Below are 25969 nucleotides of genomic sequence, written 5' to 3' on the forward strand. Positions count from 1 at the left end.
GAGAATGGATTTTTTTGAGTTTCAAACTAGAGTAATCTAGTTCTTTGGTCAGTACAGTATGAAGCTTTAACATGCTCTGGGTTCATTTCATTTGAATGAGGAAAAAAATTGTTTTCATAGGATTGGAGCCAAAGTTAAATCTTGCCTTCCTGTTTTTTTAAAATGGCTTTTAATATAGAAAGCTTAGACTAAGGTAACACACTAAAACAGAAACTTAGCACAGTTCCTCCCAAATCCCTCATGTTACAAAACAGAAGTTCGCACTTAACAATGCTAACTTCGTTTTTTTTATTTTTTTTAAGATTTATTTATTTCATGTATGAGTACACTGTCGCTGTCTTCAGACACACCAGAAAAAGGCTTCCAATGCCCATTACAAATGGTTGTGAGCCACCATGTGGTTGTGGGATTTGAACTCAGGACCTCTGGGAAAGTAGTTAGTGTTCTTAACCACTGAACCATCTCTCCAGCCCATACAATACCAACTTCTTAAAACCCAAGATTATACAGTATTTTTGGGTAGCCAAATTCAAAAGATCAAGAAATAATGCAGAAAAACTTCTATCAAAGGTTTCAGTAAAATAATTTGCCTAATCTTGTTTCCAAATAAGCCCATAGGAAGTCTGCAGCCCTGCCCACATGCCTCTGATGGGGTAACAGACTGCTGGGTGGCCACCGCTGCCGTCAGCAGTGTTGAAGGTGGTCCAGTCCTCCCCTAGGGCTTTCATCCCACACAGGCCGTCAGCCCGAATGAGCAGAAGGAAATGCACACATGAAACTATGACAGTTAGCACTGATTACAATTAGAGGTGAAGAACTTGGGTTAAGGCCAGGAAAACTTTATTTATTTTCCCCATCCCATATTTAATAAGCCAGAACTCTGAAATAAATATTTTTATTTCATTAAAAAAAATGAATGTTTTCATGATTAGGATGAGCAACGTTGTTCCAGTCCATCGTTTGATTGACACTACAGATGGCTTCCATGATGGGACGTCTGACTCACTGTTTGCCTACATGCTTGTGGGAAGCTTCTGGAGCCTTTTCTTGGTAGGAACTCCAGTTCTTCTGAATTCTTCCCTTTCCTTGAGATACTCCAGTTTGCATTCTTCATAGAAGGCTGGATCATTATAGCTATAAGAAGTAAATCCATATATTTCACAATAGATAGAATATAAGCTTTAATAACATTTAGATATTCGTGAGGTTTAATCTTGAAAAGCTGACTTTCAATTTCAAGACACAATAAACATAAACTAGTGAGAAAAACAATGATTTTTAAATTTTGTAATAGTAATACAAGACCTTGGGTTTGGTCTTGCACAGGATGGAACGATGAATGATGCCGCCTTCTAGAAGCCCATGGTTCAACAGACACGGGCTGGACTAGAACAAAATATTAGAAGGACAAGGAACGGCATGGAGACAGGAGGAAGGAAGGGGAGGTGCGGGTGAGAACCAGGGCGAGCGCTCCTTGCAGGACCACAGAGGAGACAGTGAGGGAAAGTGAGAGGCGGGAGACACTGCAGGTGGGCTGAAGCTCACAGTGGACTGTGCATACGGCAGGACGAGCCCAGGAACACTGAGTGCACAGCTACAGATCTGCATAGGCCACCGATGTCGCACCACAACAGTCTCCTGAGAGCAGCAGGACAAGACTTAACTGCAAATAAGAGTCTTGAATGAATGGCAGTGTGTGGCAGGTAGGCTAAACGGGAACAGCAAGGACTTTAAAGTTGGATCTCAAATCATAATATTCAAGCAAGAAATGGTGGGCACGTAAGCTAACCCAAAGGAAGAGATCGATACGGGGATGCAGAAAAAAATCACCCTTTTGCTGATTTGGTAACTAACCAGAGTTAGAAGAGATGACTCTAGATTATAGAAAACTAATTCAAGCCACATGACACAGACTGAACAAAAACATTCCCTAAGATGTTTAGAAAATCAGAGAAGCAGAATCTAGTGATTTAATCCAGGGGTACAAACTACACTTAGATTTAAGATTCTTAACAGAACCCAAAGAAAGTGACTTTAAGCAATAGCTTATGGAAGACAAGGCTGAGTGGAGAAATGTGCAGCCAACTGGACAGCATTTCTAGGGCAATGAAAGCTACCACTATGGGAAAGGTTGGGAGAAAGAGGGTGCTTCTGCTTCTTGGCTTTGGCCATCAGCAAGCACACTAGACTAGCAGTTTGAGAGGGGTCAGAACTGGGTCCTACTATAGTGAGAAGTGGAGAGGGCAGACATAGTGAAGGAGCACACAGCGCTATCAACATGTTGCTAAAAGGGAGCAGCAGCCACATGCACGTTGTGACCTGCTATAGTAATGAACAAAGAGTGCTTTCTGGGACTTAATGCCAAAGAAAAATTTCATAACTTTCCATCATTCTTCAGATAATGTCAAATCCACCTTTGGCTGCCTTTCTCGATTCAAAAGCCAACAGCAAGATTCCTCCTTCCCCACAACAAACTAGACCCTGAGGTTCATATTTCCAAGAGTAGGAAAAGGATGTTCAAATAGTAACAAGTGCCAGTCAAATAAGAGTCCATCAAAAACGTAATGCTTACTAAGCGCCTGCCGTGCACCAGGCACCCTGGTCCATGTGCTATGTATGCACAGTACTTCACCACCACGCCTAGAGGAACGGTCCCTTCTCGCTAGAGGACAGTCAAGGTTGCAAAGCTGGCCACGTTCTCCCTGAGCCAGTCGGGCCCAGGCTGCCCTCTCTGTAGACTCTTCCTGCCTCTCTGTTCTAAGGCTGCCCCACCTAGAACAGGTTTATGTACAAATAAAGACAGGCTACTTTATTAGTGAATTAGACACAAGAAATCACATATCAAAGTAGAACCATAGGCATTTAGGGAAATGTTTCATGAAATTTGCTAGTGCCTTCAGGACCTAGCTGCTGAGGCCAGATCGTTCCTATCTATACCTCCCACTGACAGTGGATTGTTGCTGTACATGCACCACTTCATGGCCCAGCTCACAAGGGACAGCTCAGGTTTCCTGATAACTTGTGGTCCATTATCAGATATCCAATTTCCAGTAAGACCCCAAGCAGGTCAAGAGCTCTCTCTCAGAGGGAAAATAATGTACTCAGATGAGAGTACAGCCTTGCTCCCAAATCCCAAAGTCCTCTGAGACTGACCCAAAGTGGACCCAGAGGCTCCAAACAGCACCCCTCCTGCCACTGACACCTCAGTAGCAAGTCTGCTGGGTCCTGTGGTCCAAGGGGTAGAGCAGCCTGCACAGCAGCCTGGCCCTGCTCAAGAGCCTTCTGCTCCAGACCCCACTCAAAGCTAGCAACTCTCTGTGTCACTTGGTAACAGACCCAAGTGAGCAATGTGCTGTCTGTAGAATCCAATGAGGTCCACTAAACATTGCACTTCTTTCTTGAGGGTGGGAAGGCCAGGCACACTAACTTATCCTTCATCTCAGAAGGAATAGCTCTCTCTGTATGCCCCCACACCACTGACTAAATAGTCCACTGAGGCAGTAAGCCCTTAAATTTGGTTGGATTTATTTCCTATCTTCTAATACACATATAATTACCAAAGAGTCCATAGTGGCTGCTACCTCCTGCTCACTTGGTCTAATCAGCATAATGTCATCAATGCAGTGCTCCAGTGTAATACTCTACATTACAGAGACGATCACGATCCTGTCAGACTGTTATGGCACAGGGCTGGAGTTAATATATACTACTGAAGGGACTATAAAAGTATACTGCTGGCTTTCGGCAACTGAGAGCAAACTGCTTCCGATCTCCTCTGTGGACAGGTAGAGGGCGGCATTGCTAGACCAACAGCTGCATACCATGTACCATGTGGTACAACTGTTCAAGTAAGAACACCCCATCTGGTACCATAGCTGCCACAGGAATCACTACCCGTGGTTTCTAAATGAAACTGGCCCCCATGGGCTTGTGCATTTGGATGCTAGAGCCCTCCTTGATAGGAGGACTATCTGGGAAGGATTAGGAGACGCCTCCTAATGGCCTGGGAGGAGGTATGTCAATGTGGGTGTGCTTTGAGGCTTCAAACTTAATGGCAGACTCAGTCGTCTGTCTCTGTCTTGTTTGTCTTTCTGCCTCCAACTTGGAGATAAGATGTAAGGTCTCAGCTACTGCTCCAGTACTATGCCTGCCTTCCTGCTTGTACCATGCTCTCCGCCATGATGGTCAGAACTCACCTCTGAAACTGTAAATGAGCCCCCTAATTAAATGGTTTCTTATATAAGTTGCCTTGGTCATGGTGTCTCTTCACAACAATAGAAAAGTAACTAAGTCGCTACTTGACTAGGTTTTTGTGGCCAACTGTCTGTCATTCATTCCCCACAATCCATCAGTCATAGGCAGTGGCCAGAGAGTTAAAGGGAATGTGATGAATCAATCTATCATCCCTGCACCCTCTAGTCTTTGAACAGTGACACTAATTCCCGCCATTCTTCCAGGGATGGGATACTGTCTATATTCACTACTTTCCGTGGTAGGGCCAAGTCTACTGGTTTGCATTTGGCCTTTCTAACCACACTAGCGCTCACTCCACAGTTATGAAAGCAATGTGAAGTCGGCCAGCTTCGCCGTCATCTGTCCACTCATGCATCTGTGACTGGGAAACAACCACGGGATGATTTCTAGGAACTATACCTGCTGTGGGTTGGATGTCAGTAAGCAGCTGCCTTCAACTGGAGGTCCACACTGCTTCTTGGGGTGTCCCAATATCAGTGTCAATTCAGAACCTATACCCAAGATACCCTGGAAAGTCTGATTATTTCCTTTCCCCAGTGAACAGTTACCCTTCTAAAAGGCTGTAGGTCCATGTGGGAAAGGATAACGGTAAAACTCAGGTATTTCCACTATATAACGCTGTCGTACATGAGACAGTAATATCATGTTAAACACAATTATGATTTTTTTCAATTTGGAAACTAAAATTTATGTAAGGAGATATGATTGTGTGTCAGATTGACAACTTGTGATGACTAATCTAGCTTGTAGATGCGTCCTCATCTAGAATCAACTGAAATCCAAACACCTGGGCACACCTGTGAGGACTCTGTCTTGATTGGGTCATTGGCGGTCAGAAGACCCACCCTAAGTCTGGGCCACACCTCCTGGTGGAAGCGTCTTTCAGTGGACATGGTAGAAGGAAGCTTTTGCTTTTTGCCTGCTTGCCTTCATCTCTCTGGCAAGCCCATCTATCCTCCTGCGGAGGCCTTCCTTCATGGGCAGTGGAATGGACATCTCTAGGATCCAAACAGACCAAAGACCAGCTGAGACACCCAGCCCTGAGGACTGATGTCTATAGATCACTCCGTCAGTTCTGTTCCTCTGGAGAACACGTATGTAAAACAGTGTAACAAGTTTCAGATCTGAGCTACAGTTGAAGACATTTTCCTATCAGATCTCTACCATGGTCAATGGGAAGTCCCCACCAAACTCCAAACCTCGTACCTAAGTTGTGGCAGGTTTGTTTGATTTAATCACTGTTTTACTGCTGGGCAAAACAGCAGCTATTCCAACCCCTTCCCCTCCCAATTTTTCTGTCACCATGGCTAACCAAGTGCTACTCGGGGTGATTTTGTAGTAGTCAAACAACTCCTGAGGAAAATATTCATGTTGTAATTTCTGTGATAAATGTATTTCACGACAGGCTTCCCACATACCCTTTTCTCCTAACATGCCCCCTTCCCCCACATTTTGCACCTCTTGAATCTGTGTAGCGTGGACTAGCCTTGAACTAGCATCAATCTTATCTCAGACTTCTGAATGCTGTGATGACAAGCAAGTGCCATCATGGTTTACTCTGCACTTTTGGAGAAAACTCAGAGATTCTAGGCTGAGAAGGCAGAGGGTTTCTCTGATCAGGCAAGATAGAATGACATCAGACATGGTTCCTCCTCTCCAGTGGCTGAGGGCATCGTGTATCCGAGGGACATCCCCCATTCTTCCATATACCCAGCCTATGGAGAATGCGCAGTGGGAAACAGCGATTTACAACCCTGTGTGACATGGGAAGAGCGGTCTCCTGGCCACGGTGAGACTCTGATGATGGGAGCAGAGCTGTAGTTTTCATTTCCCATGATAACTCTGGACTGACTGGCCAAGGCCTGCAGGAGCTGGCTCGTTCTGTGTACAGCCTCGGCCTTTGAAAACTGGACTTGACTCTCACATCGCTGTGCACATACATCGTCTGAGGGAGTCTAGGAAAGGCAACTGCAGTTTGTGGGAACTTGTATCGCCTACAGACTTAAATGAAGGTGTTCTGCTATGCAGGAGTGTGCAATACACTCCTCAAGCACGCACTTCCTCCTGTTGAAGGGCTCTGATGCCTTTTATAAGGTCACACAGGAAGCACACACTGGCATTGGCAGTCACCAGGGCAAGGGAAATTCGAGGTTCAGGGAAGAAATTCCAGCTGGCTTGTGCCCAGGGTTCTAAGTGCTGAGCAGATGATCTCCAATAACAGCAGCAGTGGCTTGTCACCAGGACTCCACACTGCTCACTGGCTTCCTGTACACAGACAGGAAGGGCCATCGTGTCTATCAATGACCAACAGATGAATCAGGCTAGGTTAGGATGCTCTTGAGCCCTGCAGATGAGCCTACACGTCCAGGAACATTCCAGGCTGGGAATTCAGGCTGATAGCCTAGACCTGTCCTCCAGGTGGAGAGCATAAACCTGCAGACTGTTGTGTTGAGGGCCTATGTGATTTGGTGGGCTGGCTTCCTATCACCCTCAAGGACAACACACTGCAGCGAGGGACTTAGGTGTGCGTTCAGTGTGTGGTTTTTGCCCCTTAGCTGACGGAAGGTGGAGTTACATGTTGAGGAAGAAGAGGCATAAAGGCTTCCCTGTCTCAAGTTTCCTAAGGGTCTGAGCTTGAGTCTAAAACTGCCATACAGAGGGGAAAGTACAGAGTTCTAGCACAAAGGACTTTGGTGGGAAAAGCATCAGGGGCATCAGGATTCAGAACAGTCGTCTGTCTCCCCGTCCCAAGGCTCCTGTGAGCCCGAGTGACGGGGAAGCAGCCACCTACACACGTAGCTGGGTGCGCTGCAGCCAGGCGAAGGGAGGCACTTCAGACAGAGCAGGCACTCACTGTGCTGGCTGGTGCTACACCAACCTTTGAACATTTGAAGGATTTCCATGGGAGGCCTGCCCTTTTCTGACTTGATAAAGCTTTAGAAATTGGAATTTCCTTTTAGAGCTCCCACATCATTGCTGCAGCGTTCCCAGGAGTTGAATGAACAAATTCAGCAAACCGCCAGGATGAAGAGTTCCCAGGGCTTGTCTAGTTCAGCTGCTTCCCATAGAGGACTAAAAAGCAGGCTGTACTCACTCTGTAAATCAACCGCTGTAAAAAAAGTATTTGGTAAGCCATGTGGAAAATCATGCATACGATTCTGCCAAATATAATTTTTAAGTCCCTTCCTAAATGTCTTTTAGAATAACCTGTAACATACTAATGTCTTAACCAGAGGTACAGAACATATTGCAGGTGATGAGCTAATAACATTCTCCTACTACACGTGTGTCCAATCACAGAGCCACAAGCATTGAGGTAACAACTTACTAAGCAGTTAGACAGTCTTTCAGCGCAGAATTCTCTTTACGGCATTTTAATACCATAAGGATCCCGGAGTCCTTGCAACATCTGGTAAAATCTGAAAGTTAAAAAAAAAAAATATATATATATATATATATAAGAAAGGCAAACACTACGTTATCATGATTTAAAAATTCTAACAGTCCCTCGCTTAGAATCCACGTCCGCACTGTATGCCTTCCATGGTCAGTTAAAACACCGTAGTAAGGAGCAGACTGCGAGTACTGCTCACTTTCTAGAAAAGGATCTGAGAGGAAGACTTGGAAGATAAAGCAGGAAAACTGCAGAGACACAGACCACAGTGACCTCATAGGATTTCTAGTGGGACAAGAATGTACTCTAAGGGGAACAAGTAACAGATGTGGTGGTCTGAAGAAAATGGCCCCACTGGCACACAGGGAGGGATACGAGGCACGGCTTTTTTGAAGGAAACACGTCCCTGCCGTGAGTGGGTTTTGAGGTTTCAGCTCCTCAAATGAGGCCCAATGTCTTGCTCTCCCTGCTGCCTGCTGATCCAGATGTAGAGCTCTCAGCTTCTCCAGCACCATGGCTGCCTGTGTGGTGCCATGCTGCTCACCATGGTGACAATGGACTGAATCTCTGAACCTCTAAGCTAATCCGGATTAAATCTTTTCCTTATAAGAGCTGTGGTCATGGTGTCTCTTTAAAGCAACAGAAACCCTAAGGTAGAAGTGTTCAAACCAGACCCAGGTAACTGGCATCCACCTCTGTTTCTCCTCTGATGGCAGCGTAGCCTCCCCTTTCTGAAGATCCCTGCGTGGGGCATTAAATTCTAGTGCCAGGGCTCTCATCTATCCAGATCCTAAGACGCCATCAGCACTGCGAACAGTTTTCTCTGTTACGTCTCCTTCTGTGACCACACCAGTTACATGTGCCGCCACCATCTACCCACAGCCACTGGACACTGCCTTACACTTGCTCTGGGTCTGATCAGTAGCCCAGCACCCAGTCCTCCCCACAGGCCAATGTGCTTTGCCGTGTATCTGCGCAGCCATGCTCCTAACTGCCCGGCTACTCTGTGGCTCCGAGCAGTTTTAGGCTCTGCTGTCCAGTTGCCAGGATTACCCACTCAGGTGTTGAACAGGACACCAGCCTCACGAGGAAGCTGTCGGGCACAGCCTTGATGCTTTGATAGTTTCTGTAATATAAAACCATGGTTCCATATGCCCTCGAGCCATGGAGCCCTCGAGAGGTCTAGTCACTAACGAACATAACTCATCATTAGCTTAAAGCAAGCAGGTAATTTCAGGAGTCTCTGCAGAGCACATACCTATATGTGACACAACATTTTTACGTCACAGCAACACTGAAATAAATGTATACACAGTTCAATGGGAGGGATTTGGCCAAACTAGAGCTCCACAGCAGACAGAGCAGAATCCACCAGAGTAGCAGAGCTAGACTCCGGCAGAACAGGAACAGGGGCAGAGACGAGATGACCTTAAGTAGTGCATAGGATGTGACCCCTTGTACTCCCTCACAGCCAGAGTGAGTGGTCTTTAGGTCTCAGCCCTCCATCCCAACTCCACCTACCTGTTTAGTCTGAACATTATCCATCGTTTCCTTCATCCCAACTACAAGTATTTCTGTTCACTATACAGATAAGCTGGGCATGACGGCTAAGTCAAATCCAGCGAGCTTTTGTTTGTGTCCTTTGGCGAAGGACTTCCATCTCAAAACACAAAGCAGACAAGGATAGCCCATTACCAGTAGACACATCGGGGGCATGATCATGGATATCAAGACACTTTACTTCTGATTTCAGAATGCCTATTTTTCTTACATATTTGTTTTTGTACTTGGAGCACTGTATTAAGATATGATCAAAAATAAAGACATAGCAGTCCTCAAAGGGAATGTGGCCATAAAGTTAGTGCAGAATTGACCACCTTGACTACAGGGTTCTTTAAGAGAACTGCCATCTTCAACAGAGGTGATGAAGAGTAAGCTGGAAGTCCTTCCTGTGCCCTACTGTGACCTCATCACACCTGCGCCCAACTGGTCTACTCAGAATCGCTGGAAGAAACACTGTTACCGAACTGAGCTCTGCCTGAAGAAAGCACGCTAGCTGGCAAATACCAAGTCCTTTTTGGAAAACACAGTGGTTACTATCAAAAGTCTAACTCATAATTAATAACAAACCCAACATTCTGCTGCCTCCGTTCCACGCAGAACACATGGGCACTGCATCGTAAAAACAATGGAAGTACACTAAGTTAGTTGGAAGGTGGCGGCAGGGTTTCTTTGTTCTCCTCACAGAGGAGGAGCTGTCCAGGGTCCTCCTCTTCATGCCCAAATCTCTTGGGAGTAAATGTAACAGACCTGAAGCCCCAAGTTGTTTTATTGGGCCTCCATCACATTTTAATGACAGTCTTTCTTTCCTCCTGCATTAGCATATAATCATGTAAAACTGGTGTTGCTAATACTGCAAACTGACTGAAAAATGATACTCTGAAAGTCTTAGAAGTAAAGAGCTTCCTTCCACCTATCAGTTTTGTGTGAAATGTTAAAGTTTACATGCCCAATTCTATCAATTTTGAATATTAATGAAACCATAAAAAACTATATAAATAGGACCCAAAAAAGAACTAAAGATTAGTAACCATTAAAGTAAAATTATGGACTACAAAAATTAAATTTCATTTAATCAAACTTATGTTAAAGTAATTCAAATGCACATGAACAAAGAGACTGAAGAGACTATTGTTCTGAAGGTTAATGAGACATGCATTCAAGACTTTTTTTCCCCTTTCTGTAAAATACCAAGAACATGAAAATCTTTTAAACTCAGTACTCAAAGCAAAGGTAGGCAGATCTCTGTAAATCTAAAGTCAGCCTGGTATAGAGGGCAGGTTCCAGGACAGCCAAGGCTACATAGAGAGAACCTGTCTCTGAAAACATGGAAATCGATATATTTGTACAACCTTCATTTCTCTCAAATAAACTGCCTAGTATCAAACTACCATACTACTGACAAAACAGCTTAGTAGCCACCAAAAACAAAATAGCATCGGATACCTCAACTCCTGAGTCTATATCCTATTCTGAAAATTTCTCATAAATGTTTTTAAACATTTTAAGCAAGAATTTTACACATTAAATATGCTTTCTTCTGGGCAACTTGGTCTTCATGTGGGTCTTGAACATCTGGAGCAGGGACTGTCCCAAAGGCTGATGCTTGTCTGTGGGATGTGTTCTTCTAGCTGGGCGGCCCTGTCTGGCCTCAGTGAGAGAGGATGAGACTAGCCTCATGGAGACTTGATGTGCCAGAATAGGGGGATACCTGGAGGGTCCCCACCTGCTCAGAGGAGAAGGGGAGGTAATATGGGGGTGGTATTGTGGGAGGGGGTAATCGAGAGGAGGCAATGAGCAGGATGTAATAAATAATAATAATAATAATAATAGAATAAGTAAATAATAACAATAATAACCATTATCATTATTACTAACATGGCTTCTACTGAGTTAACTTTACACTTTACTTACTTTCCCTGTGACCCAATGAGTTTAATTAGAGTCTCTGCCATGAGCATGGGGGAGGGGCTATCGATAGGAATGGTGGCAGATACTTTTACTGTCTATTTGAAGAGGCCACTGAATAAATTCACATATGCACTAATGAAGCCTCTTTTCCTTTCATAAGCTTCTCACAGTAACCACACAAAATGATAAATTCTGCATTGTGGATTTGAAGTACATCATGAGCACATTACACTAGAAATCTGGGTGCATTTGTCTTTGCACGATGTCAAACCATTCTAAAGAATAATGACACAACCACAGGCTGCATCATCAGTACATTGACTGCACTTGCCAAGTGGTCCCAATTTCCCTTGATAGCTGGCTGATAAAAGATTAATTTCAATCTTAATTACTAATATTAACTCTCAGATCACACATCATATGGTAATTATATCTCTCTGGGTGTTCGTATGTGGGAGGTTACAAAAGGGTTAAAGAGGGGACAGAGTTTGAAGAGGTGCAACATAGACACAGACACCAACAATCTCGGGGTCACTGCGGGTAGTTAGATCATTAACCTATCAGCTGGAAAGCAACTTCGGGGTCTCAGGATGGAGTGAAGCTACAGAGGTGAGGTGTACAGGAGCCTAGACACCAGCCCTGGACACGTGAGCACACAGACACTCACAGGGCACTGTAAGAAGGCCTATCAAGTGGATACGTGAGCACACAGACAGTCACGGGGCACTGGAAGGCCTATCGAGTGGACACGTGAGCACACAGACACTCACAGGGCACTGGAAGGCCTATCGAGTGGACACGTGAGCACACAGACAGTCACGGGGCACTGGAAGAAGGCCAATCGAGTGGCAAGGTCCCAGCTGAGCTGCCACACAGGGCTCTCCAGTGACGGCCAGGCCTCCGTCTCCACTCCCGTGTTAAGAGTCCTCTGTGAAACATAAGTGAGGTGCTGCGCCATCCCACGTGTCACATGCCCAGGAAGCTCTTGGTCTGGTGTGTTTTAGTGTCTGTCTGCCCACATGGTCTTCAGGAGTTGTTATCAACCTGCCCTTCACAGATGCTGCTGGTACGGCACACACAATGACTTGCGGAATCATCCTTCCTCTGTGCTCACACTGAAAATGGAGCCAAATGCTGCTCTGTGAGCTGGAGTCACCAGAGCAAGACACTGTCTGAAAACCAACGTTCCCAGCATGTGGAGAACTTAGTGCAGCTCAGAGGAGCCAGATCCCAACAAAGTGCTGCGAGAGCTCGAAAGGAAGGTATGGTCCAGTGTGACCAGCAAAGCAAACACCTGACTGAGCACCTGCCTTTTGTTAGAGATCACAGGTGGGAAATGGAGCGACCATGGCCAGCACTAAAGATGAGGGGTGGAGGACTAAGAAAGCAGTCAGGCAAAAAGCCAGGGAGTCTGTCTCCTCCGTTTTCCTTACATATCCCACTCTGGGGCCTGACACAGTCTACTCACAAAGCAGGATGGTCACGAGCGGCTTTTAAACAGCTCATCCGAAACAAGAACGAGGGCCTCGAAGGTAACACAGGAGCAGGCTCATTCACCCCCTACGAAGATAACTATCACATGTATCTTCCTTAAAATGCATTATTTTGTGGATAACCATAAAAGGAATATTATATAGATATTCACTAAAGGAATAGCATGTTGATAGTCATTTCCTATCTTCTTGAAACAAAAGATGTATCTTTTGTCAGCATCAGGTCTAACTCTTCTATCACCTGCCAAAACAAAATACCTCACCACAGAACAGCACAGCATTACAAACAGCTCACTGAGAGGCGCTGCTCTTCACGGCTCTGTTCTTTTCATTTTTTGAGGGGTGTTAACAATCTTCAGCTTGCTGGGCTCAAACAATCCCCTGCCTTTACCCCACCCCAGAGCTGAGACTACAGCAGGGGTGGGTCAGCACTAGCAGTCCCCGGATCTAAGGGATGTCAGTAAAGGGCACATGTCACTGCTCAGACACAGACACAAAGCAGTGGGAGGGCACGCAGGCACTGCGGTGCTTGTCTCACAGGAGGGACCTGAAGACCTGCTGGTTTGGGGCATAGAACAACATGTAAACTTAAAAAAGAAAAGGAGGAGAAAAGTAGCTATAGGCTACAAGAGAAGGAAATGGAAGCGGGGCTGAGGGGCTGGCGTGAGGAAGCCAGCCATCTCTCCATATTCTTCTTCTCCCCCAGTCTCTGTTTAGCAACAACTGGAGGGAACCCCACAACTCACTAAGAACTCCCCATTCATCACCTTCCAAGGCTGTTTCCGACGTATAGCTTAATTTCCTTAAATAACTGTTCTCAACTACAAATTTAGAAGATTCTTTTTTGTGAAATGTATGTCTACGTAGTCCCGTCAAGTGAAAAGCATCATTTCAGGGTAAAAAGACACTCCCAAAAATCACACTGTAGCTTCACTCTAATCTCACACAGTCACACCAGCTGTCAGATGAGAGAGCCCTTGCAACAGAATGTGCTGCTACTGTCCTGGTAAATAGATCTAATGTCTCCATTATGAAGGGAAAAAAGGGGGAAAGGGGCAAAAGACATGGTGCCGTAAGCTTAATTAGACATTGGTAAGCGCACTGTCCCTGGTTAACAAGGCAAATCTATCCTTTCCGTTCTGGCTGCAGTTTATTTAAAGACTTTCCAATGTTACTACTGAAGCTCAGGTCCTATGGAGGTGTTATCTCACCATTTATATTTTCACAACACTTATGATATTGCTATCACACCCTTAAAATAAATGAAAAGCCCATGGCACATTTCAGACCAACAAAACGCTACTGACTGTATTTTTATTTCAGGAAATAAACATTAAAATAATTCTGTACTGCTCACTTTTTTCAGTGTTGAACAGTTAAATGACGATGTAGGGTTTTCATCCGATGGCACAAATATTCTTCAGAAGTAGGTATTTAAACACTTGGCTTTAAAACTCAGCTCTAGATAATGTATTAGAAAAAAATCATGACAACAAAAGCATTTTTGACAAAATTATTATGCTTTTAATTTTCTATTAGATTACGATTTATTAACATTCTACACTTTAAAGATTAGTCTGTGTATAGAATGAATTTAGTGGTGCATTTAATGAGACAAGAAGCTAGAAGGATGAACACAAAAAGATTATTCTATTCTGTTAGTGCATGAGCTGTTTGACAATTCTAGCACAGTCCAACAGAAAGCTTCTTTCTAGATTGATCACGGCTCAGTTAACAGCACTGAATATCTAATACCTCCAACTCAATTAATTCTCACCTGATTAGCATCAGACTGATATTCAAACTAAATCATCTCTCCAGTCAAGTAGAAATCAATATTTCTGATTTTACTTTTAAATTACAATACGAAATAAAATGCATGCATCTTCAATATGCCAGAAGCTCCCCTAGTCTGCCATGGCATGGCTAACACAGTTGATTAAAGTATTATTCTAATTTGAGCACCACTATGTAGCAGGATCTGATTAATCTGAACACAGAGATGGAGTAAAGTAATTATATATCTTATACAGGGCAAATAGAAAATTGACAAAATAAACTTGACTTCTTTAAAACAAACCTTGCTGTTTATCAGCTCAAGTAGTTAAGAATATAGTTTCATTAGAGACGGATCACTCTCAGGAAAGATGGCATGCCGGGCACGTTTACAAGGGCTAAGGAGCAGCAGCCACCCCTCTCCAGGCCATACTCTTTCTATGGCTGTCCTCTCAGGAAGGCAGGCACACACTTGAAAGCAAGCCAACTGTTTCTACGTGACTTTTCAGACAGAAGAACAGAGTGGACCAACCTTATTGAGTGGAAAGAACACTAAACCCCCATAGAAAATTCTTATGCATGTGTAATTGTTACTATAAAAAGAAGGTGGAATTGACCTTGCCCCCCATTTCCTTCAAACTTAACATGAAGACAAACTATAAGGCCTAATTATTGGCTATGTTAATTGACCAGAAGTGGCTATTTTGCTTGTTAGTAAACTCAAAAATTTAGAGGAAAATTAGAAAAACTTAAAATTTTTAGAATGAAAATTGTACTTAAATGTATAGTTTTCTAGAGTTGAGAATAATATACTTCCAAGTAATGTAAACCAAACTTGTGCTGTACATACAACACAGATATATAATGTAACTTTATGTTATAATGTTACAATGGTATACATTTTATATATAAAAATCTTATATATACTATAAAAACATATATTTTTGTTTCTATGCTTCACAAACATATATTTGTAGATAGGGGAGTTCAAAGAACCACAAAACGATGAACTTTTATGTTTTTATGCTACTGAATAGCCTATCAAACAATATGAATACAGACGATGAAATAATTATTTAAAATTCTGCTGATACACTTACAGTGTCACACTTGAGACTAATTATGTAGTGCACACGTGCAAGCATACAGCATCGCGCTATGATCTAACTAGTCAAGAGTCGATGCCAAGCAGAGTCTTGAATACTTAAAGGCACTACAGAGAAATATTTTGATTTTATTCTGTTTTATCAAAAAAGTAAAAGGGAACCAGAAGATATAATTCATCTCTCCAAATATGTAAATGTTTTGCCACAGAACAGAGGTAGAAAACGTAGCTATCACAAAGTCTGGTTTGTTAGACCCCACAAAGAATATTTTTTAATTTTATGCCAGAATGTCAACAGGGTCGATTGAAATAAAGAGAAATAAATTAATGCTAAATACCTACTAAGGAAGTTTGTTTATGGAAATGAATAATTCAGTGTTTCACAACTAAAGTCAAGCAGCAGCTGGTTTTCTGGCATAACCTAAAAATGTACAAACTCAAACACCAGAGAATCATCATACTGTTCAACTCTAACAGGGAATGTTACTTCCCAGTCTTCTGGGTTTGCTGTAAAATATCCCAGTTACAATACTAAGCAGTCAACGATTTACAGAGTCTCACCGTGGTGGTCTACTTAACTGAATATATGCATAATTCCTGCCCTGTGACATCTTATAACAGCTGGGAGGAGAGACTAATTCGGAGTCCTAACAGTCTGCTCCCGATCTACTTGGTACTGGATTTTATTGTAATTCCAAAATGAGTCCGGACTGCCTTACAGTCAAGGCTGCTTCAGTTTGTCTCCTACTCATCAAAGGAGCAAAGAAGTGAGCCCAGGTTAGCCCAGAGAAGAGTTGCTTCACCATTACTCTCTTTACATGTGAGCCTCACTGGGTATGCAAACATGGAAATGTTCAAACAGTTACAATTAGTACCCCAAACCAATCTGATGTCATAATAAAACACAATAAAACACAGTCGCAATGGAAACCATGTCCTGTGCTTATGTAATTTTTGTTTTGGGTTTGCCTGTTGTTTACGGCAACTAAAGCCTGCAAGTCTTCCGTGGTCACTGGCCTGGCAGTGGTGATCCACCTTCAATCCCAGGACTTGTAACACAGAGGCAAGTGGATCTCTGCGAATTCAAGACCAGCCTAGCCTACAAAGCAAGTCCAGGACAGCCAGGGCCACAGGCATCTCATCTGACACCCGTCTTACTTTTGTAATGAAAACATTTCCCCACTTCTCCCCTTTGGTTTTATGAGACAGTCTGACTGCATCACCCATGTTGGCCTGAACCTTGCTGTGGGGTCAAGCTCCAAGATGCCACTCCCTGGTCTAGTGCATGCTCTTATCCTTCTGATCCTCTTCAAAGTCTACCTTCCCAACTCACTCTTTTGTGAAATATGCATTGAGCATATTTCTCCATCAAGCTGTGCTCTAGCTGCTTGGAATGTAAGCGTAAAACAAACCAGAGCTGTCATTGCAAGCTTATTCTCAAAGGCAAACAAGAACCCTAAGGACTGTTAGTGTTGGAAGAGGGACAGTGGGAGACAGGGCTGTGAGGAGCAATATGGTGCGTTTTCAGTAGGGCTCTCCAGGTAGGACCTCTGAGGGAACTGTCAGAGGAAAAACTTAGAAGGAAACCAACCTGATAATTTCATACCCCATAACCCAAATGTCTAATTCTGTGTGTGACAACCCAAAGATATATTTACAAAGAAAATGAGCGTCAAGGAAGAGTAACCGTAGATGAGACTACTCATTTGCTGAGCATGGCCCAAGCCACTCTACCCACCACTCAAAAGGCCTGGCTGCTAATGCTAACGCCCCGGTCACTCTCTGGGAAGCAGCCAGGATCTGAGTTCTAGAGCTAAAGTGAAAGGAAAAGATGAAGACGCGAGACTTACATTTAAAATCCTGCACGGTCAGCCCTGCGATCACACGCATACACAACAAGCAGGCATTGTTTATGTACTTGGAAATGGGGGGGCAAAGACAAGGAGGCTATGGATAGGAGACCAAACAAATGGGGTCCATGGAAAGTGTTGGAGAGAGAAAAGGGAACAGAGGAATGACATAAGTATAAATTCAAAAAATAAAAATCATTAAGAAATAAAAATAGAATGTTTGTAGTAGTTCTCTCTGTGCCTGTGCCCCCTTCTCTCTTTCTCTCTCCCTCCCCTACACCACCTTTCTTGGCCTTGGTCCTCGGGGCTAGTGAACTTGCCCACCCGAGAGCAGCTTCCCAATAAATCTATCTTTAATATATATATGTATATATATTTATATATGTATCTGTATATATATATATATATAGGTTTATAACAAGGGTCTTTCTGGAGAAGTGGAATGTAGAAACTCAACCTTCCGCTTTTCTAAACAAAAAGCGGCAAAACCTCGCATCAGTGCAACGTCTCCACGGTAACAGGATTGAGAGGCGCTTGGCTCGGAGCAGCAGAGCATCTCTCTCCATCAAGCCTTGGAGTAAGGAACGGAGACCTGGCTGACGGGCTGGGTGACTGATCTAGTATTACAGTCTGTCCCAAGAAGCTCCATGCTACACAACTCAGTGAACACAAAGAACTTTCTAAAGAGAAGATGGGTCTGGAAACAGCTTAGTGACAGAGCACTTACCTAGCAAGGATGCCGTCATGGTTGACAATTCCCAGCACTGCAAAGCAGAGGCGGGCGGCAGCTGACAGATGTGTAACAGACAGAACAGAGGACAGATGAAAATCTAACTCATAGACATAAGGCTAAAGTGATTTATTCCGTTTTCAAAAGTAACTGTGATGCTCTGAACAAATGTGCGTTTCCTGGAATCCTGTTGTCTGTTGGCTTTAATTGTGTCCATTTCCATTTGTTTCTCAGCTTGCAATTAAGAACTGTCTTTGTACTTATGAAATAAAAGCACAGTAAGTCTTAACTCCCAGTACTCGATGTCTACATACATCCTTCCATTACACTTTTAACCCGTTTCTGTTTTAAAAACCTCCTTCAGGAGCCATCCTCACTGTTGATGCTCCACACATCCCGGCCACAGGAGATTGGCTCAGAAAGCAGCACACCGCTTGGTGGGCAGGGCTGTGCGAGGCCGTGTCTCCTTTCACATGTTACTACTCTCGGTCTTTCCGTCCTCGGGCTCGGGTACAAAACTGAGCCTGAGAAACATTCCCCAGCACATTGCCAACAGATTTAACAAATTCCAACTCTGATTGGCTAGGCTGAGTACTAAACATTGGTGCTTTAAACATTTACATTGCATAAACGTCTGCATTTCTCTACAGCTGTACACTTCCAGTGCATACAAATTTAATAATCTGGCTCAAACACTGAGTGCCCAAACTATTGTAAACACTGAATATTTTCTGCTCTACAATATATAAGAAAGAATGTTTTCTATGATCCTAAGAGTCAAAACACACACATAAAAAGACATTGAATCCAATATTTAGCCCAGGAAAACATAAGCATGAAGAATACAAATCCAGGTTTATGACGGGACAGCAACTGATGAGCACCACTATCCTCAGCCAGGAGCCTCAGACAGGGAGTGTCTATAGATAGACTGTGCAGAAGACAAGGTCACTGGCGCTATAAATGAGGGACACTGTGACAGGGCCATGAGACGAGACCACCAGGCAGTTCCCTGTAGTCACTCCACACCAGCTTGGAAAGCTGTGGTCTCATAGTCCTCTAAAAAGGAAAAGCTTTCAGGGCTGGACAGATGACTCAGCAGTTAAGAGCACTGACTGCTCTTCCAGAGGTCCTGAGTTCAAATCCCAGCAACCACATGGTGGCTCACAACCATCTGTAATGGGGTCTGATGCCCACTTCTGGTGTGTCTGAAGACAGCTACAGTCTACAGTGTACTCATACATAAAACAAACAAACAATAAATAAATCTTAAAAAAGAAAAAGGAAACATCTTCTACACCACTGTAGGTAGTGGTTTCACTGTAAATTCTTAACCACAGCACAACCTTCGAATTTCTTGCACACTCAGCTTCTCATGTTTCAGCCTTCATGGCTCTGGCAGCCACGTGGCTCTCCTGAATAACCAACGATAGAGCTGCTGGATCCATTCCTTGTTCCCAACACAGTATATACACAGTTTCCATATCTAACCTAGCATCTAAAATCCTTGAAATCTCAAATAGGTAACCCACAGCCCCTTTACCACAGAGGCACCAGGACCACTGCTCCACGATCTTCCTCTTATCTGTAAATCCTATTCTAACATTCTAACATTAACTCTGCCTAACACAAGTGTTTATCCTACACTGTTGACGGGCAGGGACTTACTCTATGTAACAGAAAGGAAGAGCCACCCTGAGCGATGGCATATGGCACCCACTATTCTGGTAGCTAATGAAGCAACTGTACAGAAACGCGCACTAAAGGTTATCAAGCTGGATGGTTTTTCAAGGCAGGGTTTCTCCCTGTGGCCCTCACTCGGTAGAGCAGGTTAACTCTGAACTCAAGAGATTCCCCTGCCTCTGCCTCACAAGGACTGGGGTCAAAGGCTGGGCCACCACCTTCCAACCAAGAAGGAGTACTTTTAAAAGACAATTTTGACCAGTTAACAGTTCAACCTGTAAAGGTGCCTGTCACCAAAGCTGATGACCCGTGTTTATACTTGGGATGCACATGATAGAGAAAAAGAACAGATTCCTACAAGTTGTCTGCTGACCTCCAAACTATCACTGCTTCCCCTCCTCTATACATAATAAATAAATGAAATTTTAAAGGCATTTTGATTGCAAGCCTAGAATCCACCACCGAAGGCCCTGTTTCTTCAGAGGCTGCTTAACCCACCCCTCTCTGCCACCCCTCAAAGGTGGCATGCCCACGCCCATGACCTGGCTTCTCCCCACAGCTCTTCTCTTTACACCCGGTGTGAGGATGGTGTTTCTGAAACTCCATTGGCATTGTCATCTCTCACAAAGCAGACTGTCTGCTCACGGCTCTGCTCAAGGCAAAGCCTGTCTTCAGGATCAAGCATCCCATCCACCTTGTCCCCAAATGTGTCATGGTGCGGAGACGAGCAGAAGAAAATGACCCACATGAGACTAGGAGGCGCAACCATGAACCTGCTGCGGTTTCTTCCCAGAGACTTACTGCTGCATCAGAGTCCTGGATGACACCCAACGTGCACAACTGACATACAGAGAAGACCATTGTGAAGACTGCTTGGCACTCAAAATAATCCTAAAAATATGGAAAATCTGGGGATGGAAAATGCGACTTCTCAGAGAGTGCAAATACTAAAACCTTAGAAGTGGGCTGTCACTTATAAGGTGGACAAGATTCAGTGAATGATGGTACCTATGGCAACAGGAGCAGCAACCTCGCACTTCTGCTGCATCCTGGGAAGGGGCATCCACCACATCTACCTCTGGAGACGCCCTAGACAGACCTTGCCAAGGAAAACGGTCCACAGTGGACTAAGCAGGCCTTGTAATCCTCACGGGGCATGCATGGGAAGACAGATGTATTTACCTAGGACATCAGTCCAACTGATTTATGGCTTTAATGTAAGAGTTCAGGCTCAATCCTACACAAGGTGGCAAGTGTCACTGAGATGCATATCCCAGAAAGATCTACCTAGCAACCGAGTTCCAGATGAGATTAGAAGAGAAAGAAAATCTTCCAGATGGAGAAGATGTCTGTGTGCTAACAGAACAGATCAGGAAAAGAGGACGAAGATAATTTTGAGTAAAAACTGCAAAATACTAAACGCATAAACTTTTCCTCAGTGTTTAATAAAAAAGAGCTTTTAAACAGCAAAAATTGGCTGGCTGGCTGCCATGTCCTAAATGGAGACCCGCATGTCACAAACCTCCAAGAGCAGTATCAGAGATAGATTCTGTGCAGAGAGGGCAAAACAGACCTCAGCCCCAATTCCACTTCCTAGGATGTGCGACTTAAACATGTGTTAATATTCTCCTCACTCTCAATAAAGCACTGAGGGCACAAATATTGGAAGTCTCAACAGTCAACAGAAGGAAACAAACACAAGAAAAGCACTGGGTACGAGAGCTTCTCCACACCTCCAGACGACTTCGGCAGGCTCAGCAAACCACCGGGGACATGTCATTCTTCAGGGATCCACACTTCCTAGAGAGGAAGCACCAAATGTAACCTTGTGGGGAAAGAAAAATCATTCCTAAAGGCTAAAACAAGAGCACTGCGCCGTCCCCTGCCCCTGTACCCTTTAGGCGCTCCAGAGTCCTCACAGCAGCCCACAGGGGAGGACAGACATCAGAAAAGATGGCAACCGTTAAAGAGCATTGGTTCAGGATGCTTCATTAGCACAGGACCTCTCTGCGGAGATGCCTGAGGAAAAGGGGGGCATCTCGGATGTCACACTAGGTAAGCACTTATTAAACGCATAAATTCAGGAAAACTATTCTTCAAGGAACAGTTGACAATGGTGAGAGGGCAAAGAGAAGAGAAGAGGCTGAAAGCCAAGGTAAGTCCCAGCAGTGCTAACAATGCAGCAAGAGACAATAGGACCGCAGCCACGGGTGAAGTCCAAGTGGGATGTTTTATAAAAACGAGTCAAAGTAATTTCTGTAAACACAGAAGAAAGCAAGGAATGGCCAGCACCTGCAAAGGCAAATGGCCTCTGGCAGCTCCCCAGGGCCCCAGCTCCTGCTGAACACCAGGGCACATGCCTCCACAGAGAGGAGGGCACACATGAACCCTCCTTACTGGCATCTAACCAAGGAATATGGCAAAGTAAATGTTGCCACCTCCATAGTTAAGTTACAAAAGGCTGTGGCTGTCTCTTTGTACACGCTCTCTCCTCAGCCAACAGCTTTTGGTGGTACATACTGCTACATGGACTAAAATGTTACTGATCAGAACTAAGGAATAAATGTTGCCAGCAACCATAGAGTAAGCAGATCCTTCCCATCCAGGCTCAGAGCTCCCAGAGCAGCACCCAATGTCTTGAGACACTGATGCGAGCGAGGTGTACAAATCTCTGCAGTGGAGAAAACAACCTGACCACAGCTCATCCACACAGACGTGAGAGCCTAAGGCAGCACACGCTTCTTCCCAGGTCAGAGAGCAAGCGCTCTACAACTGGTTTTTAGGATAAAATTGTTTCACTTTCAATTTTGTGCTATAGAAATATGACGAGAGCTCAGCTGAAAACCTCAGGAGCTTGGTAGTTTGCTTGAAGATGGTTTTAAACCAGTGACAACAAAACACAAGCAAGGGATCAAAAGTACTAAGCTGACGGCGGGGTGATCAACGCATTTATGATTTCAAAAGATAATGTCAATGCTGTCCAGTCAACCAGTACTGTTCAAAATCAGAATACACAGTCAAGACAGACGGACTCCGCAAGCTTACCAGTGTGTTCCATAATATTTTCATGATGGAGGCTAGTATCATGCCTTAAATAAACACAGAAACATTAAAATATTCTTTAATAATGCTCAGAGCACTCCAAGTTCTGTACTTTAAAAACTTTATGTACAGTTAACTATGCAATAGATCACATTTGTTTGAACTGAAAAAGAAAAAAGTAAAGTCACCTCAAAGAATGAAATAACTCGAAGTGGCTTAAACACTCCAATTGAGTAAAGGATACCGATCAACCATTTAAAAGAAAATAAAGGCAATTAAAAACAGCCTGGTCAGAAACACAGTCTCAAGCCACTGTGCTCTCCCTGCAAGAGACTTTCACTCAAGCAGTTCATACTGTGTGTGACCACAGCTTGCTATAGCTTATAACCTATAACAGCAGCCATGATTCTAAAAATAATCTTATCAGATCCATATAAGGATGTGAACGTGCACACTTAGAACTTGGAAACTGTGAAACTGGAATAAAAAAACAAGCAAACAAAAACCCTTGTTGGGGACTGAACGTAGGCTCTGTACATGCCTAATAGTGTTCACTGAACTCCAGTTCCCCACCAGCTAAGAGAACTGAAAATTCATTTAAAAGTTGGAACCCGCAGTCTTCGTACTCAGTAAGAAACGGCTTTACAAATTTAACATGTAAGAATATTCGGTGCAATTCTTTTAGCACAACGCTACTTTTCCCAGCAGACACCTCAAGTTTTATTTTTCCTCTTAGTCATGATTAAAATGTTTAGATTCCTTGTCTCAACATTCTAAGACTTATTTGGGATACAGAACCTGTGGTTCAAGATTTCCTTTTAATACTAATTATAAAACTTAAAATTATTTTCAGTTAGATCCTTGAAAAGATCTGCAATTTTCCAAGTAAACTCTTAACATCGTATGTTCAACTTGGTGATGGAAGAGAAGGGGCAGGAGATGCAGACAGCACAAGCACTGCCCATCCTCCAGACTGGCCTCTGTTTCTACCACGAGACAGAGATGGAGTCAACGTACTTACGTACGGCAATACTGTATACTACTAGTTCAAATACAAGCTATCATAGCTTGTAATCAGAAACAGTAGAAACCCACTGCACACACGGCTTTGTAGGATCCCCCAGGGATTAACATTTTAAATACATACAAATTAACATACAAAAATCTTTTCCAAATGTTAATAACCACAGGAATTTTCACATCCAATATAGACATGTGCTTAAATACTCAAAACATTAACATATCTGCATATAAACTCCCTATGTACTCCTTACACAGCCCAAGTTTAGCTGATACTGTCAATAACAGAAAAGCAAATCGCTTCCCTCTCCAACCTCTGCGGCCTCAGCGCAGTGCTCAGCACTGAGCACCAGCAGACAGCGCCCACAGGGGCAGGAAGAAAATGCCCAGGAGCATAGCTGAAACCAACGGACACGTTTCCTGATGACAGTCCGGCCCCAATCTCATCTACCTCACTCCCCATCTGTTATGGGGAATGGGCGGTACACTAAAAACACTAAATGATGGCTTAGTCACGAAATAATTCTTGAAAATCCGTAACCGGCTTGACCCAACAGAGGCATTAGTTGAAATCTGACAAAGTACTGGGTGTGCTTTCACTGTAATGACTGCTGTGACTGGTGTCACAGTGTCCACATGGTGACAGCGTGCCTCTGTGCAGCACACACAGGCTCTCTTTTTCAGCTCCTGCCTAGGGAATCTTTTTATAAACATGGACTGTGTTAAAACCGAACCCCTAGAGGGCAATGAAGCTCCACTTTTTCCTCCATAACCTACTTGGTTTCTCACCAGTTTATAGATCTGTGACCTACTTCCTCACATCCTGGACCCTGTCCTTTAGAACAAAGGGGAAGTGGAAAGGAAAAACTGGGTATGTCCTATACACAAGTTCTTCAACAGAGAACAGACGGAGGAGGGACATGGACAAACCTGTCCCTGAGAGCACATCGCAAAGGAGCATTTGAGTATTAACACTCAGTGGGGATCCGACGCCAGATAGGAAAGATACACTTAGCCAGTCTGTTCAGTGTAAATGCTTTGCATAACTCTACATTCATTAAATAGCATGTTAGGATTTATAGGGGAAAAAGGTGAGGAATCCAATTCCTATTGCAATTAACCCTACACAAGCTACCCAAACAACACTGAATAGAGTTCTTCCCTTCAAAGTCAAGAGTCAAGAATTCTGCTGAGTCCCCGCCAATGAGGGAGCAGTGTTGGTGCTCAGACACTGCAGGCGGAGGAAGCTGTCTGACATTATGAATGTATAGTATGGTATGTTTTGTAATGTTGAAAGACTGTCACCCAGAAAGACCACCAACCTGAAAGGCCAGCAAAGATATTTTAGAGTCTATCTTTTTTAGATACATTAATAAAAACTGGGCATATACAAGCCTAAAATATACATCTCGATAGAGCAGCAAGACAGAGCGAGCCAGGAACAGGCTATAAGAACATGAGCATGGTCCTTGTTGTCTTCTGTGTTTCTGCAGTGCTGGGATTGAAGGCAGGGCCTTACACACCTAGGTAACACTACCACCAAGCTACATTCCTCACCCAGTTTTCAAAGACAGGGCCTCCTCAATAGACTGGCCTTGAATTCAGAATTCTCCTGCCTCAGTCTCACAAGTGCTGGAATTATAGACCTGCACCACAACTCCTGGCAAATCCTATGTATTAAGGCCCAAAAGAAAAACTTAAATCACCAGCTCTTCTTTTCATGAGTGTGTTTGTACAAAATGTATCAGAACAAATTTATCACTCAAACCACGAACAGTTTCAGGCTGGGATGGGGTGGGGTGGGATGGGGTGGCATGGGATGGGATGGAGTGGAGTGGGGTGGAGTGGGGTGAGGTGGGGTGGAGTGGGGTGGGGTGGGGTGGTGGGATAGGGTGGGGTGGGGTGGGGTAAAATGGGGTGTGGTGTGATATAATGGGGTGGGGTGGAGTGGGGGTGGAGTGGGGTAAGGTATAATGGGGTGGGGTGGGGTGGGGTAGGATGGGGAGGTGAGCCTATTGTTCTTTCCTGGCAGGAAAGTTCACCAGAACCTCCTTATTTCCAAGGATAAAACCATCTAACATCTTGCAAAAGACCACAAGAAACTGATTCAATACCCTTCTTCTAAGCCACAATAATTGCTTACACCCATGT

At 44.0% G+C, this 25969-nt stretch overlaps 1 protein-coding gene across 5 annotated transcripts in view; it reads right to left on the bottom strand.

Annotated features, from left to right (window-relative positions):
- Nucleotides 1-818: 818 nt before the first annotated feature.
- Nucleotides 819-25969, bottom strand: part of Cmc1 (C-x(9)-C motif containing 1) — a 57753-nt gene continuing 32602 nt past the window's right edge. For 4 of the 5 annotated variants that reach the window (NM_001199225.1, XM_087562989.1, XM_087562991.1 and 1 more), the window contains 2 exon segments: nt 819-1134; nt 7583-7673. In NM_001199225.1, coding sequence (NP_001186154.1) covers nt 1014-1134; nt 7583-7673 — 212 coding nt within the window. In that variant the 3' untranslated portion in view covers nt 819-1013. 5 annotated transcript variants of the gene reach the window in all.

This window comes from Rattus norvegicus, chromosome 8 (genome assembly GCF_021556685.1).
Source record: "Rattus norvegicus strain SHRSP/BbbUtx chromosome 8, alternate assembly SHRSP_T2T, whole genome shotgun sequence".
Taxonomy (NCBI): domain Eukaryota; kingdom Metazoa; phylum Chordata; class Mammalia; order Rodentia; family Muridae; genus Rattus; species Rattus norvegicus.